Consider the following 16,120-nt stretch of genomic DNA (forward strand, 5'->3'; position numbering starts at 1 on the left):
GGTAGAGGGGTTACATTTATGCACACTCAGTGTCGTCTTTTTTTTTTTTTTTTTAATACCTGTGAGTGTGTTACAGATGTAAGATGTGTACAAATGCGTACAGATTCACACCGAGGAAGGAAGTATTCTCTATTTTAGTGCTCAGGCTCCTAACGATAGAGTAGATGTAGGCAGTGATGCCCCGGAGCCTTCTGCAGGAGGCAGAGGTGGTGAGCTCGGTATCTTGGCAGAATTCCCTGTTGGGTGCTGCCGCTTTGCTTCCTGAAGTCCTTAAGACTTGGCTAGAAATAGCTGTACACTATTCTTTAAATGTTTGTCCTGATTTCTTGAGTAGTTTTTCCTGTGCATTTCTAAATAGCACCAAAGTATGGCTGCATTTGTGCCTGGATAAATATGATTAAGACTTCTGTTCCTGAATTCCTTAGTCAGGCTGCTTTTAATCATGGCTGGAGCAGATTTTGACCAATATGTGAGTATTTATTAAAAAAAAACAACAACAAAATAACCAACAAACCACAAAAAGCCCCAAACAAAACCCAGAAATTCAGATTAAATAAATTATTAAATTAATAGTTTTAAGGATCTATGCCAATGCAAGACTACTATTTACAAATCCTGCAGAGATCTATTGATTTAATCTACTAAAATCATTGCTTCAGAATAAAACAATAAGAATGGGGTAAGAGGGGACATTGTTAAAGATATGGAAATTTGTGAAAGAAATGGAAAAATGTAAAATGTACTTCAAGCCAAGTTTTATATCTTTCTGTTACCTATATACTGCAATTTTGTAAACCATGCCAGGAAATTAGTTCTCTGGGCAGAACTGTGTCAGAGAAATATTTATTTCGTGAGCAGCAGGAAAATGAAACCTGGCTCCTGCAGATGAGCAGACCTGCCTGTGCCGCTGCGGCGGCTCTTGCCCGGGAGCCTGGGCCACGGTGCCGGCACCTCCCAGCACCGCCAGGCTCTCCTGTCCCAAAGCCCGCAGATGCTGTGGGAATGGCTGAGGCTGGCCCCGTGTTACAGGTGCTGAGTACAGCGCGGACAGGCTGTGTCGGTGTCCATGCGTCCAAGCCAGTGAGCTGCTTGGACTTCTCAAAAATGTTTTTTAAATGTTTGAAATGTCTTCTTTCACCATATATTTTTTAGAGTGTTTTGTCTATTTTAGGCACCTTTCTTAATGTACTACACTTGCTTTATGCATTGACAGAATTATTGGGATTTTTTTGTTTGGTTTGGTTTTCTGGGAGCTAAAGTAAGTCTTTATTCATTTTTAAAGGTAGGTGGATGCCATCTCATCCAAGCTTTCATCCATAATTTTCAAAGTCAGGTTTACTATATTTATCCAGAGGTTTTCCTTTCCTTTTTTCCTTCTTTGCTTTCTTTCTTTGTGTCTGCTTTCCAGGTTAGATCCCCTGCTCCAAAGAAGCACATCTTTGATTGGGAGAAAGGAATAAAAAATTTTAGATATTCTTAATCTTTATTTCCAGTCATGTCAAACTTCTTCCCAGTTCAGAAGGATTTGTTTAGTCCCCATTTTTCAGCAACCAAAGTTTTTGTCTGTGGGCTGCCTTCTTCCTTCACATGGCGTTTCCAGGGGTGAGCACAGCAGGGACTGGCTGTTGGGTTGGGCTGCGCTGCCACTGCACCCAGGGACTTCTCAAGCAGGCAATGATAAACTCCTGGGAAGTTTTGCATAGCCAAATACTTATATGTTCCATAGGTAGACCTGGGGCCTTTGCATGGACTAATATAGCTAATAAAAACCAGCTTATATATATATATATATATGTGCATGTGCATGTATATATATTTAGAGGTGTTTTCTGTATTCTTCCTTCAGAGATCCTCATCAGCATCTCTCCGAACTGTAAGCTCTGGAATTAAATCTGCTCGGACATGCTTCTACAGACTGTTTCAAATCAGTAGGACTTGCAGTAGCAGAGAGAGCAGAAAATGGTCCCCAACACCTCACTCTTCTCTGCCATTTTTGCAGCCACACATCATACCTGTCTGCAGATTGCATGTGCGTGATCATCTCCATGGTGACTTGGGCACTTGAGGCAGAAATATGAGCCGGTAAGTCAAGGTTACTCTCCCTCCTCCTCCTCCTTTCCTCTCAGTGCAATGCAGGTAACTACATGTGTTACACTTTGGTATGGACAGTGCTTGCCTGGAGCAAAGCACAGCAATCTGTTTTAATTCTCCCAATCCAGTTTAAACACCTCATGGATCAGCAGAGCCGGGGTGGGGATGGGGAGGTGCAGGATAATTTTCTGGGGCTGCGTGCAGGCATAACATCCCTGGTAGGGGAGGCTGGTGCTACGTGGATGGAGTATAGTGAGAGATCTGAGGTAGCTTTTCCTGCTCTGTGCATGGGAGATGTTGACTGTGAGCCAGCCATAGGGAAATGCAGGTAATCAGTTCCTCTGTCTTTACTGGGTACCCTGAAGAAATGGAAATATAAATACTGAATTATAAAGATAGAATTTGTGTACTCTCAGAATATATACGTACATTATAAAGCAGAATTTTAGGTCTAATGTCTTCAGTTAGCCAGTGGGTACATTGAAGTTTTTCCTCTTTGCATTCACAAAACACTTCTCCCGCTTTCCATTGGTGCAAACGACTTGAAATTAATAATGTTTTTCTTGTTTGTTAGCATCATCTCCCCCTGTTGTCCAACGACATAAAATGCAGTGTTCTGGAACATGAGAAAGGCAATACATTTCCTCCAGTCCTTTGTAAGCTGATATGAAGTAGACAGACACCTTCTGAAGTTTTGTGCATGCTGTGCTCTTTTTTTCTTTGCTGCAACAAGAAAAGCCTTTACTGTTAACCTGGCTTCCTTTGAAGAAGTAACTCAGGAAGCTTCATGGCCTCTCAAGGTAAGTGCAGCTACAGTCTGTATTTTTAGATCGTGTTTACAGAAAACTACAGTCTTCGACGTTTCCAGCAATCAGCAGTCTGATGAAATGAGAGTTTCAGGCTAAAACCACATCAGCCAAAGCACAGTTGTTTTGGCTTCCTTTAATTTTTCAGCATTCAAGAGGCTCCTAAGGAGACTAAAATCTATGCTAGAATGTTATTTGAATAAAATATGTTACAAAATGTTAGCATTTGCATTCAGTCAGAAAATTTAGTGTTTGTATCTTTGTGCTTAAACCTGTCGGTACAGAATGCGTGGGAAGGGCAGGTACGAGTCAAGGGTACCACTATTTTTGCACAGTTCTCTCCTATTCCACTTCAATAATATAAAATCAGCAAATGCTTTTCACTTTCAAAACTGGCCAGAGTCCCGATAACCACATAGGAAAAATAAATATCTGAAGAATAACTGGATTTAATCAGATTACTCCTATCTAGGTTCGCCTTTGTCATTTATTGTCTTTTAGCAGCAGCCAGTTGGGTACTCAGGGCTATAGGCAAACATTGCAGCATGCTGATCTAACCAGCAATCTAAATTAATTTTCTCCATGCTTTTAAATACTTAAACTAAACAGAAGGATATAAATCTGGTTTTTCTTAACATGAATGCAACGCTACAGAGGTCACCTTCATGTGACGTACAGAGGCAGATGTTGGCCCAGGGAGTTTCATCAATGTCTATTTATGTTTGCCAAATATTTACCCCTCTCATCCCCCAAAATACTGAAGACATTCTGCATTTACAGCACTAAAAGATATACAGCAGCAGCAGGTTTTACAGCATTGTTGTACTCTTACTATATACTTCTTTAAAATTTTGCTTATCTTTAGCCATATAAAAGAGATCTGGTTTTGTATATTTTTAATGCATAGTAGTTAACGGAAGCAGCAAAATAGTCATGTTCTGTAATATAGTTTTTGTAAGGAATGAACTTAATATACATCTTTTAGGAACAAGTAACTATAAATTATGTTTGTACAGAATGCTCACTGTGTCATACAGTAACTTTTAAGTTTTCCTACACCATAAATGAAATGGGAAATATCCACAAAAATTGACAAAATGTCAGAGTAGCTCGGATTGTCATCAATATTTAATGTATTTACTGTTTGATTTTTATATACCTTAAAATTTGACAGGTAGAACTGCAATTTGTTGTCTTTTTTCTCTTTATTATTCAAGAATAACACTAATGCTCGGCCACTTCATGGCTTTTCATGTAACAACAAGAGTTACGGCAGTAACAGAAGCCTGTGAGGTAAAATGATGCAGAAGAGCATATAAAATATTTATTACCCAGTTATACATTTTTAAAAGCTAGCTACAAATTCAAAGGGGTTACTTCTTCTTCCTGTGGTCTCAGACTTTGAAAGAAAGCAGTGGTTGCAAAGACAAATTAAGATCAAAATATGATTAAACAATGAATCAGCCACAGTGAGTTCAAATAACGCTAAAGGATCTCATTTAAACCCACAACAGCAAAAGACAGCTTCAGACTTTGAGCCAAAATTCCTTCTGGACCTCAAACCCCATCATGCCAAAGTATTGTCACACATGAGACAAAAATGATCGGTTTGGGGACTGTTTTACTGCCGAAGCACAGGGGCTCAGCTTAATAAAAAGATTTGCCATTTTCATGCGGAGAGATTCAGTTTGCTCGCTCTTGTTCCAGCAGAGCCAGTGTTACTGAAGGCTGTGGAAAGACGCTCGTAGTAAAACCTGTAGGAGTTTGTTGAGAATCAAATGGCTAAGGGGATCTCTGTGCTGTGGGAGACAGTGCCTGTGCGTATGAAGGGGTGTGGGCGTACAGGTGCCGGTAACAGTAAATACTCTCGTTACATTCACAGCGCTAGCCAAGGTAACCATCACTGTGTCCTAAAGCACACGTTTGCAATAGCAAACCAGAAAATACAGCTTAACGATATCTGACCTTTACATTAAGATAATAATGAATAATACACTGTAAGAGGCTGTGCAGACTTTGATTACCAGGGTTGTAACATCCAGCTTGGGGAATCTGAGATCCCTGGAAAGGTTATCTCTACGAGAAAAAAATGCATGCCCTCAAGACGCTAGAAAGCATCTCGCTAGAAGCAAGCCCTCAGCAGCTCGTTGTACATTAGGGCACAGGGCAGCTCAGGGGCAGCAGGGCTGAACAGCCTGTGCTGAGATACGTGTGACCACCCTGTGTGCGTGTCCAGACCAGCTCCAGCCTTGTCCCACAGAGGGCTTGCAAGCTGTCAGAGCAGATTAGGTCCCCTCCAAGACCACACCTCGTGGTTTAGCTTCATCTACAGTGATTCCACTTTGCATACTCTAAGACTGCTTTGTAAAGTGAATCAGAGTGCTTGAAGTGTGGGACCATGAGGAGATTTGTTTCAGATCCTCACTCCTGATCTGAGCTAAAATGCTGATATAGTCTACAGGCAGAATGTGACATTTTTGTTCCAGTTTTGACCCAAGCAGCCAGCTGCTGTTTGGCTCTGTTAATTTCTGATTTTTTTTCTTCTTTCCTGCAGAATCTCAGGGACAAACCAACCCAATCTTTAAGGATTACCTCCCTGGTTCTTCTGACCTTCCTGAACAGAATGAGCCTGTTGAACCAACAAGCCTCTGGAAGCAAACACCACACACTTATAACTTGCCACCTGGTCTGGAGTACCTGAATCAGGTCCTGAATCTTCCCAAATGTTGGAATTGTTTTGTTTTCCTCTTAGACTTCTTTGATACCTTGGGGGATGGGGTTGTTTGGATTTTTTTCTTGGGAGAGGGGCAGGTGGAGATGGAGAGGCTTCTTTTGTTGTTTGATATTACTGTGAAATACGAGTGTAGGAATGACAAGGCTTTCCTTCATTGCTACCACTCATTTTGATAGGAATCCATTTGTTGTGCATGCAGCTCTCCATGGTTTTCTTCCCTCTACGACTTTTTCTAGGTCATAGTATTACCCGTCTTGTTGTCCCCCCAGTTTCCTTCCAGCTCCTTAAGAGCTCACCCTCAAGGAGATGGCTATCAAACTCCAGCTGGCCTCAAAAAGACTGAAACAGGCAGTGTGTGAAGGAACTGTCACCTCCTTATAACCCATCCTTTGAGCAACACGGAGGTCTTCTGAGCAAACTCCTTCTGCCAAGGACAGTGCTTTCTAGGTTAGAGGTAAGGTCCTGGGGAGGCAGGCTCCCAAGGAGAGAACTTTGTGAGTGTAAGCCTGGGTGGCTACAAACCCACACCCGCTCTGTGTTGGGTCATGGGGCAGGAAAGCACTAGTGCCAGGGAGAGGGGAATGCCTGGAAATGGAAGTGGACAAGTTGGTCACAGGCAGGGGAGGGTAAGGGAATACTAAAGTCTTCTTAGCCCTACTGATAAACGTGCAGCTGTCCATCTCGCTCTATGAAACCTCTCAGCTCCTGGAGTTCAGATCAGTGACGGTCTGCAGCTCTGCTGCAGAAGTTTCATGTCTTCCTGCATTATTTACTGGGAGGGTCCCCCCAGCTACCGCTTTGACACTGACTCCAGTTTGCATTTCACATGTGGCTGGATTCTGAGTAACACTTCATACGTGCTGCCTAGTATGGGCAGGGACAGAATCAGGCCCCCAGGGTAGTCAGGTTGTGATTCTGATACACACGTTTCTGACATGTTTGTATTTTGGCGGTGATGGGAAATGTTTATTTCACTCAAGGTCTGTATTTTAGATATACATTTCTGGTAGTTTTGTACAGAAACAGAAACGCAATGTATTTTATATTTGGAGCTGAGTTACCTAGATAGCTAATGAAACTGGGAGACCCTTCAGAAACAATCTTTCATATGGAATTATGATTTTCATTTCATGGTGCCCATGCACCAAATGATATGCATTGTCAATTACACGAGAATTTGCTGACAGACTGTGGGAGCTACATTTTTTTAGCCTAAAAATGATTGTGATAGTAAATTCTTGGCAGGTTACATATTCAGTCTCCCGTATGAACATGAATTATATCTCAGATTTACTCATACAATGTGGGGAAGCGAATTCTATTACTCCATTTTACAGAAGCTTTACATCTGACATAAAGACAAAAGAGCAAGTAGCTGTCAGAACTGTAACTAGAACTCAAGACGTCATTCATGCTTGTTCTCAGCCCAGTAACCACGTGTCTGTGCTGCAGCCCTTGCTAATTATTTTCAATTTTCTCTGCAGTCTGAAAAGTGGAAAGCATGTGTGCAATGCTGATTATTGGCATATACCCACAGCTAGAGTTTCCATGCGTTGCAGAACATTTTGGTGTGCAATGCTAAAGTCATACTGGCTGTGTGACTAATGAAACAAGCTCATACAGGATAGATTGCAGCAGAACGGAGATCCGACTAGCAGGGAGAGGGCTGCCTGCAGAATGAATGTGGGATTCACAGCTGCCAGGGTGATCCCTTGGGATTTATTCTGATGGACTAAGGGATTATCGCGTAATGAAATTCTCAAATGAATGAAGATGTTTCTAGCAGAACTGGGAATTTTTGATGCCATTGGGAAGACTGGAATACTGTGTATCCTTCTGGTTGTGTGTGTATTGAGGAAAGGTAGGTCCAAATTGAAATAGGCACAGACAGGTGCTACTGGAAGGACATGGGGAATAGACAACCTGCTTTAAAATAAGACTGTCAGTGTTTCATCTTTAGGCTATCAAAATGCTACCAGAGAGGGAACTGTCACAGCTCTTCCCCTAGGAGAGTGAACAACCTGTGAGAAAAAGAGACATTTAATTTATAGAATGACATTACCAGAAGAAAGATTGTAAGAAAGTGGTTGTGAATAAATACTGGATAAAAATTAGAAATGATGTTCTGGGATTATCTCCAGCAGGAGTGGGGAAGATAGCTGGATAGATTTGAGAAAGCTGAATATATTTCTTAATAAGACCCATGACATGTCTGACTCTAAAACAAGGATCCAAATTTAGTGAATCTCAGAGAGATCCCTACAGTCTTGTTCTAAACAGTAACTCAAGAACACAGCATATAGTGTTGGATGAGAGGAAAAGAAAGTATCTGTCATGTACATTAAGGTCAGACAGCAGTATTTCACTCTGCAAACACACACCTGGAGTCAGTCAGGCTGAGGAGCGATTCACTCAGCAGTTCAAGGTACACCAGAGAAGGGCAATAAACGGCTTCTGCCCTGGAAAACTGATACCATGCTTTATATCATTACCAAAAAAGTGACGCTTTTTAAAAAATGTCCTACAAAACAGGTTATCTAAACCTCATTATTATCTTCCAGATCACAACCGTATTTTGGGGAACTGGCCAGTGCCCATCACCAGAATCAGGGGAAACTGTGCCCATAGCAGGAATAGGCAGGCGAGACCTTGTAGAAGAATTTTCCAAGTAGCTCAACAGCATGTCGTATTACCAGTCAGGCCTAACCAATTTTGAAGAAGCTTCTGAGTTTATACTTGCTGGGGCTGATCAGATGTAAATTTAATGCCCACAAAACTGAATACTGAGAGTTAGCTGTGTAGAAGGAATTTTAAAACATCGGAGCTCAAGACTCAGACCCTTGTAAACCAAAGGGCTTTAGATGCTTTCAAATGCAAGTGCAGAATTCCCTTAATCCACAAGTGCCTCAATAAAAGATGCATCAGAATAGCTGCCTTGCAGAAACCAGTGAAAGGCAAAACAAGCCTAACAAGTAGTACTGCCACGTTGTCTCAACATTGTTTATACATTGTTCACAATAAACCAATACACAGACCAATATCACTCAAAGCTTTTAACAGTTCAGGCTCGTTAATTTCCTCTTCCCTGTGAAAGTCTACGTGGGGCAAAGAAATCCATATTAAAATCAATACTAAAGTATTAAAATAGCCCTACCATATTTAACTTGGTTATTCTTTTTTCATCAGCAGAGCACTTCCCATGAGCTCCAAAAGTTCGCATCTCTCATGAAACCTAAACAACAAACAGCAAAGATTCTTGGGAGAAAATTTTTAAGTCCAAATATTTTTTATTATTTCAATTACTGGCATGCACATTTCAGAGATTAATGAAAGGGATAAAGAAGTTTCTCTTTTACCAGCTTTTCTTTGCAGCCTGAACTAGCTGCAGGATATGACTAGAATTGACAAATGGCTGCAACAGTTTGAATACATACCAGGCAAGATTTATCAATTGTAAAATATACAGACGCTGGAGAGCTGTGACACGCCGGTCTCAGAAGGTCATTTTCTGTGTGTGCTTTCTGTCTGCAGCTGTGAGTGATGGAAAAATCCTGTGCCAAGCATTTGCCCATCAGGAATTTAAGGAAAAGAGATTAGCAAAGCCTAAGCTATCACGTAAAACAAGCATTAAAAGTCACATAAAACTGAAAGGTAGACTGAAATTAAGTCTTGCTGGTTTTATAATACTAATGAGTGTTCTCTAAAAAAGAATAATGTCAGCGGGATGATAAAAACAGCAAAGCTGGACATCATGGCAAACAGTTTTTCTCCTGCATTTGTAACCAGCTCACAGTGGAAGACAGTTTCAGCTGGCCAAGGGTTTCTCTGGGGAGCTGTTGTTTTGCTCATTCTGCCACTCCGGCGTGACTGCCAGATTTAGGGTGCTGAACTCCCATCACCTGAGATCAGAGCATTAAAACTCATGTGTACTGTCGTTGGCATCACCCGATAGCCCTGCTGGGCTGCTCCAGTGGGGCCCCTTGGGATGTGGCTACAGCACGTTTTGAGCTTGAGCCCAAACTCATTCACTCCTCCACTGCCATGGTGCCCAGCACTAACCTTAGCTTTTTTGGGCAAGGGGCTTCCCCTCTACCAAGACCAGGAGAGAGGAACAGAAGTGAGAAGTAGGTCCTGCTTCTAACATGCATCCCACCATTGCTGTTGTCTTCCTCATTCCCCTGGTGAAGATTCCTTTTCTTCGAATGTGCGGGTGAATTACATGACTGCAGCCCCGATGTCACACTCTTCAGTCATTGTTTCAGAGAGATGTTTAAAGTGTAACGTGAGATAGCCCTCAGGCACCCATCTTGTGCACCTCTGGAAGGAAGGGAATTTGAATAACAGGAAGATGAGCAACAAAAACAGACGGGTGATCACTGGCAACCCCAGACCTTTCCAACACCCACTATCTTGTTTATTTTTCTTAAACAGCTGGACCGGATAATTATTCATCAGCAAGTAGAGCTTCTGGAAGGTATGGTGCAATCCTTGTCAGTCTTTAACTGTCCTGGTACACAGATGTGTCCAAAAGTCTTCCAAGTCTTGCCCTAACTTGTTGAAGTCATTGCAAAGCCTCCTGCTGACCTTGTGTCGGGCTTGTAATGTGGTGTTAGTGTGGTGAAAGCTCGCTTTCTTTATGCCTATTCTGCAGCAAACCAATGAGGGGAGAAAGACTACAGTGAATAGTCTCCGCATCAGTCCTAAATTCTCTCCCTCAGACACCTCCCTCTCAAAGTTGTTAAAGTTTAACCATCTTTCCAATCCATGGAAAAATGTATTGTCTTTAAAAAAAATTAACATGCTACAAGAAACAAAGCAAATAAAGGAAGGTCAGAAGACACAAAATGAAGCATAAGAACTTCTATTTACATAGTTCCTCAGAATTTCAAAGTACTGAACAAGTATTAAGTTCTGCAAGTAAAACATTTTTAAATGTGTTTCTCCCATTCAAAATGTTTGCGGTCTGATTCTTGGACACCTTGCTGGGTGAAAGTTTTGCCACTGAAGTGAGACAGCCTCATATTGTTACTTTTCACAGATGAGAAGGTAAGAAAAAGCCCAAACCTCAACTCAGGATCTGAATTCTGTTTTGTGATATATACTTTAGCGTACAGCAAATCAAAGTCTTTGAACTAAATGTTCCTTCAAAATACAGACCTGACATTATTATTTCCTAATAATTGTGTATTTTCTTTGAGTCATTATTTCAAAACTTTTTTTTAAACAGTCTCTGTTCCATAGATTTTTAGGATATATACTTATATATATACACACACACACACACAGACATTATACTCAGGTAATATTCTATTTGTTTTGCTTTATTAGCCATACTTGGCACAGAGACCTCCAGCAAATATGAGATAAAAAACCATTTGGGACAGAGAATTTACTTTGCTGTAGAAGAAAATGATTGTTTTGATCGTAACTTGTGTTCGCCTATAAGGTCTTTCACCATAAGGATTGCTGATAACACGGGCCGAGAAGTGATTACAGTGAACAGGCCCTTGAGATGCAACAGCTGCTGGTTCCCCTGCTTCCTGCAAGAGGTGAGTGAATCCTAACTGCCTTTTGTCTGAGCATCTTGCTGTATGTGCACAGCATTAATGAAGCCTTGTGCAACCTCTGCAAGGATGTCAGGAAGGAATTCACACCCACCTCTCAGCCTGGGGGACTATGTGGAGGCCTTCGTTTAGAAGTAATTATTGATAAATGAGTCCCTTTTATGAGTCACATCCCCAGCGTGCATCCTCCCCTTCATGGGACCTTACTTTCCTGACATCCCAAATAAAGCTTTTGTGTTTGATGATACAGATGTCTCTCCAGTCAGGTAATACCCCAAAACACTGCTTGCCCTGACAGAGACCAACGTCTGTTAGTGCTATAGATGGAAATCACCCACTGTACTCCCAGAGTGAGAAGGATGGAAAATCCCTGGAGGCCATTAGCGTGTGTGGTACAACTGGGAAGCAGCTCTCAGAGGAAGCTGATGCTTTGCTCCATGGCTCTGCCTCTTCAAGGCCATATATCTGTGGGAAATTGCAGAACTTGGAAATAAGCTGCTTTGAGTGAAAAATGCAGAACCTATAGAGTATCCAATTTTTTCTCCTTATTTTTGACTCTTCTTTATTCAGATATCTTTCTTGTTTTATTAAAATGTTTTATAGGTTAACTAATTTATCTAATGTCTCAGTACTGCATCAGGATTTTTTTTTTTAAAAAAAGGGCCTTTGGTAGCACAGCTACTGTAGAAAAAGGCATATAGGATACTCACTGATTACAATAACAAAAACTTTTCACAGCATATGGCTTTTATCAAATCTTATATGTAAAACATTAGCTTGTGATGCAGCTTTTGACCTTCATATTGTCCACCATATTTAAAACCACCATTAAACAGACTTGTAATATCCAGTTCACAGTTTGATAAAATTACATATAATTATATTCAATAAATAAATATTTAGTCATTATATAAACAAAACACTGTTATGGACAAATATACTAACATAAAATTTGTTTATAAGATTTTTTTGTTTTGTTTTCTTTTGTTTGCTAGTTAGAAGTTCAGTCCCCACCAGGTACAACAGCTGGGTATGTTGTACAGAACTGGGATCCTTTCCTGCCGAAGTTTACTATACAGAATGAAAGTAAAGAAAATATACTGAAAATAATTGGCCCATATGCAACTTGTGGCTGTTTTGAAGATGTTGACTTTGAGGTATGTTTCTTATGAGTGTTAAGAATTTTAAAGTTTTACTACTTTGAATAAATTTCTCACTCAAATGTCCTGGTATTTTACCCTTAAAAATATTATAGTACGTTGCTATAATTATAGAAGTACAACAATGTGCATTGGAGTTCCTGGCTTGTACACTTAGATTCCTACAGATGTTTTCTGGACACGAGTCACAATTCCTTCAAGGAAATAAACATGTTGCTAAGTGAAGTCCTGGTCCTCTGCAGTCCACGAGCTCTCAGCCATTGATTTTGATAGGCTCAGGGTTTCATCCCACATGCATTCACTGTTACCTGACACACAGTCCCTTGAAGCCTGTGGCATTGAACCTCCTGCCTTCGTTACTCCCAGACTGAGAACCATGGGCAGGATTACTGTCCAATATGTTTACATCCATTTGACAACACTCGTCATGAGAAAAATAATTCTGAGGAGCCACTGAGATATTTAAGGGTTGAGAGGAGAATGGGAGATGCTCGATGAACCCTGGACAGAGTTTTCTGATGTGAACAAAGCACTTTGCCTTAATTAAAAAAATCATAAAAGAGCTTCTGTGTTGATCAACTTATTAGCCAAATCAGAAGACTTCAGTGGGTAAAGTCCTAAATTTTAGTCTACTGTGAGAAACACAGAATCATAGAATGGTTTGGGTTGGAAGGGACCTTAAAGATCATCTAGTTCTGACCTCCCTGCCATGGTCAGGGACACCTTGCACTAGACCATGCAAATGGCTACATAGCTGAGAACATATCTGTCAGCGGTAGTGGTGTCGTGGTTCAGCCTCAGCTGGCAACTGAACACCACGCAGCCGCTCGCTCACTCCCCCCCACCCCCGTGGGATGGGGGAGAGAATTGGATGAACAAAAGAACTTGTGGGTTGAGATAAGCACAGTTTAATAATTACAATAAAATAATAATAATAATGATGATTATGATAATAATGACAATAATGTTAATATAATAAAATGGAAAAGGAAGGGAAAGGGGAAAAAAAGGAAAAATACCACAGAAACACAAACGATACAACCGCTCACCACCCGCCGACCGACACTGCTGGTCCCCAAGCTGCGATTGCTGCCTGCATCCCCCGGCCAGCCCCTCCCAGGTAACATACTGGGCATGACGTTACATGATATGGAATATCCCTTTGGTCAGTTTGAATCCGCTCTCTTAGCTGTGCCCCCTCCCCTCCCGGCTTCTTGTGCCCCCAGCAGAGCATGGGAAGCTGGAAAAGTCCTTGGGTAGTACAAGCGCTACCCAGCAACAGCCTAAACATCTGTGTGTTATCTCAACATTTTTTTCCATGCTAAGTCCAAAGCACAGCACTATACCAGCTAGAGTGAAGAAAATTAACTCTATCCCAGCTAAAACCATGACAAGGGGACAGTCGTCCACAGCAGTGGTACTGTTGTGACTTGGAGCATATCAGAAACACAAGACAGGAAGAAAAGATCATTGTGATTTAAAAGCAAAAGTGATATAAACTTTCACAATTGCTTTCCTCCACTTTCCTGTCAACTCTAAAGATGCTGATGTTTCCAAACATGAGGCCCTTTCTTGTTTGCTACTCCTAAAGGCAAATCTGACACTAATAGAGCATCTCAATGATAAGAATAAAAGAAGAACCTGACAACTATAGCACAGCCTGTGTGTCAGGGCATAGTCATTAATTCTGTGGAGATATAATCAGTCTGTACCTTATTATTTAGGTTTATTCCTATTTTTTTATTTGTGCAGGTAAAAGCTCTTAATGAGATGTCAACGATTGGCAAAATTTCCAAGTACTGGTCTGGATTTGTAAACAACGTCTTTACCAACACTGCCAACTTTGAGATCCAGGTCCCTGTAGATCTTGATGTGAGAATCAAGGCAGTAATGATTGGTGCTTGTTTTCTCATTGTAAGTATGCAAAACCAAGAGGTAGACCTATAGAGGTGGGCAGAGTGGGACCAAGGGGGCCTTTGCTATCAGCTATGATCTTACAAAGGTGTAAGTGCAGTGGAAAGCCAGACCTGCTACCTAAAAGAAAAGTTAACTGAAACCCTTTTAATTTTTATGGCTGCTTTTGGTTTTTTCTTACTTGCTGAGCATCTTTAGGTTCCTAATATTTTTTTTATTAAACAGTTTAAATAGTATTCCACACATAATTCAATATCGTGCATGGCAGAATCAAATATAAACATACATGTCAAACCTACCAGATTCCTTCAAACCCCTTATCTGTTGTGTTTGAATGGGTAAATGAAAATGGAAAAACAAAAGTTACGTTATTCCTAAAGGTAATTTTGAACGGTGAGTGCCACTTCAATAGTTCTGTTGAGTGTTGCATTTAAGACCTCCAGGTCATATGAATTCTCCCACAAAAAATCCCTTGTGAAGATAATCATAGGAGCAGAATTATATGAAAAGGAGAATACTCACCGCTAGGGATGAGGACGAAGTTCAGATGCACATTTTCTAGAATTACAAATTGATATTTGCTGTGTACATCCTTTGCCAACACTAATGTGTTAATATTAACATGCAATTGTTTTGAAACCATCTGTGATACCTTATAGCAGACAAAAACAAAAGGACAAAACTATTTAAATTATTCACGGGAAAGTGTTTGCTTTAAAATAGTAATGACAGTTCAGATATTTTGTTTTCATTAGGTTAGAAATATAACTCTCATGACACTTAGGATTTTTAGATTGTGTAGCCCAAAACTCCTCTTGCTCAATGGCAGAGTAATAGAAAATGACTAATCTAATTACTTTATGTAAAAAAACCCTACAAGTAAGACTGCTAATAGTAATTGTTGCATTTTTGTACCTTCATTACTATTCACAGTTTGTTTATTTGTAGGACTTAATGTTCTTTGAAAATTCTTTGGATGGATTATAAAAAGATGACAGAAACAATAAAATATGCAGAATGTGTTTCAGTAAGTATAAATGAAAATAAATTGATCTTCTTGCTTTGAAGACTTACATGTTAGATACTTTCTAATTCTTTTTCATTTTCTTCCAGAAATCCCTTGAGCTTTGGACATGATTTCAAACTGCACAAATCCTTGTTCCATATAGGAAAAGGGAGTTAATGAAGATGTTTATTAAAATATGTCTCATGTAAATAATTTCCCACTCACATTTTGTGTGTATTGTAGCTAAACACATATTTTCACACAGAGCACTGTTGCTCTGGAACAGTGCTATTCTCTTGTTTCTCTTTTGATGTTCCTGCATGGGAAATCACAAAAGATTAGATGAAGACTTGCAGCATCACTGATGAAAATCTATGTTTAGAGAAGCCTTTCATGTTTTGCAAGTGCTGGTACCAGTTACTAACCACATGAGGGTGTGTTCTGGGGGTTTTACTTTTTCATAATTTTAGAAGTAATTTTCTGATTTGTTATTTAATTAATAGTAACTAACTGAGATTGAAAGTAACAAATATAAAGACATCACCCAATGGGAAGTCCAAGATGCTATCCATTTCAGTGAGTTGAGAGAAGGGATGTTTGCTAGTAAATTAATTTTATTGAAAAGATTTAATGATTGGCAGCCAGAAATTAGGCTTCCAGTGGTAGGCTTGGGAATGTAAGCTCTAGTCAGAAAATCTGGTCTTCCACTGCTTTTATTGAATGTAGGCCATAAGGTTTCAGAGGTGGTCTTCTGTGTGCTAGAGACACACAAATCGCTTGACATTTGAACTGTCTAGTGTTAAGGCTTCTTGTTCCCACCTACTCAAGACTTTCCTCAAAAGGTT

General features: G+C 40.3%; 1 protein-coding gene across 1 annotated transcript; it reads left to right on the top strand.

The window, feature by feature from the left end:
- Window positions 1–2,745: 2,745 nt before the first annotated feature.
- LOC104040614 (phospholipid scramblase family member 5) lies at window positions 2,746–15,290 on the top strand. Its single transcript, XM_064455868.1, has 7 exons — window positions 2,746–2,891; window positions 5,452–5,603; window positions 10,063–10,105; window positions 10,960–11,180; window positions 12,191–12,352; window positions 14,108–14,269; window positions 15,218–15,290. The coding sequence occupies exons 1-7, from the start codon at window positions 2,879–2,881 to the stop codon at window positions 15,254–15,256; spliced, it is 792 nt and encodes a 263-aa protein (XP_064311938.1). The 5' UTR covers window positions 2,746–2,878; the 3' UTR covers window positions 15,257–15,290.
- The last annotated feature ends 830 nt before the right edge of the window (window positions 15,291–16,120 follow it).

Source organism: Phalacrocorax carbo, chromosome 7, assembly GCF_963921805.1.
Source record: "Phalacrocorax carbo chromosome 7, bPhaCar2.1, whole genome shotgun sequence".
Taxonomy (NCBI): Eukaryota; Metazoa; Chordata; class Aves; order Suliformes; family Phalacrocoracidae; genus Phalacrocorax; species Phalacrocorax carbo.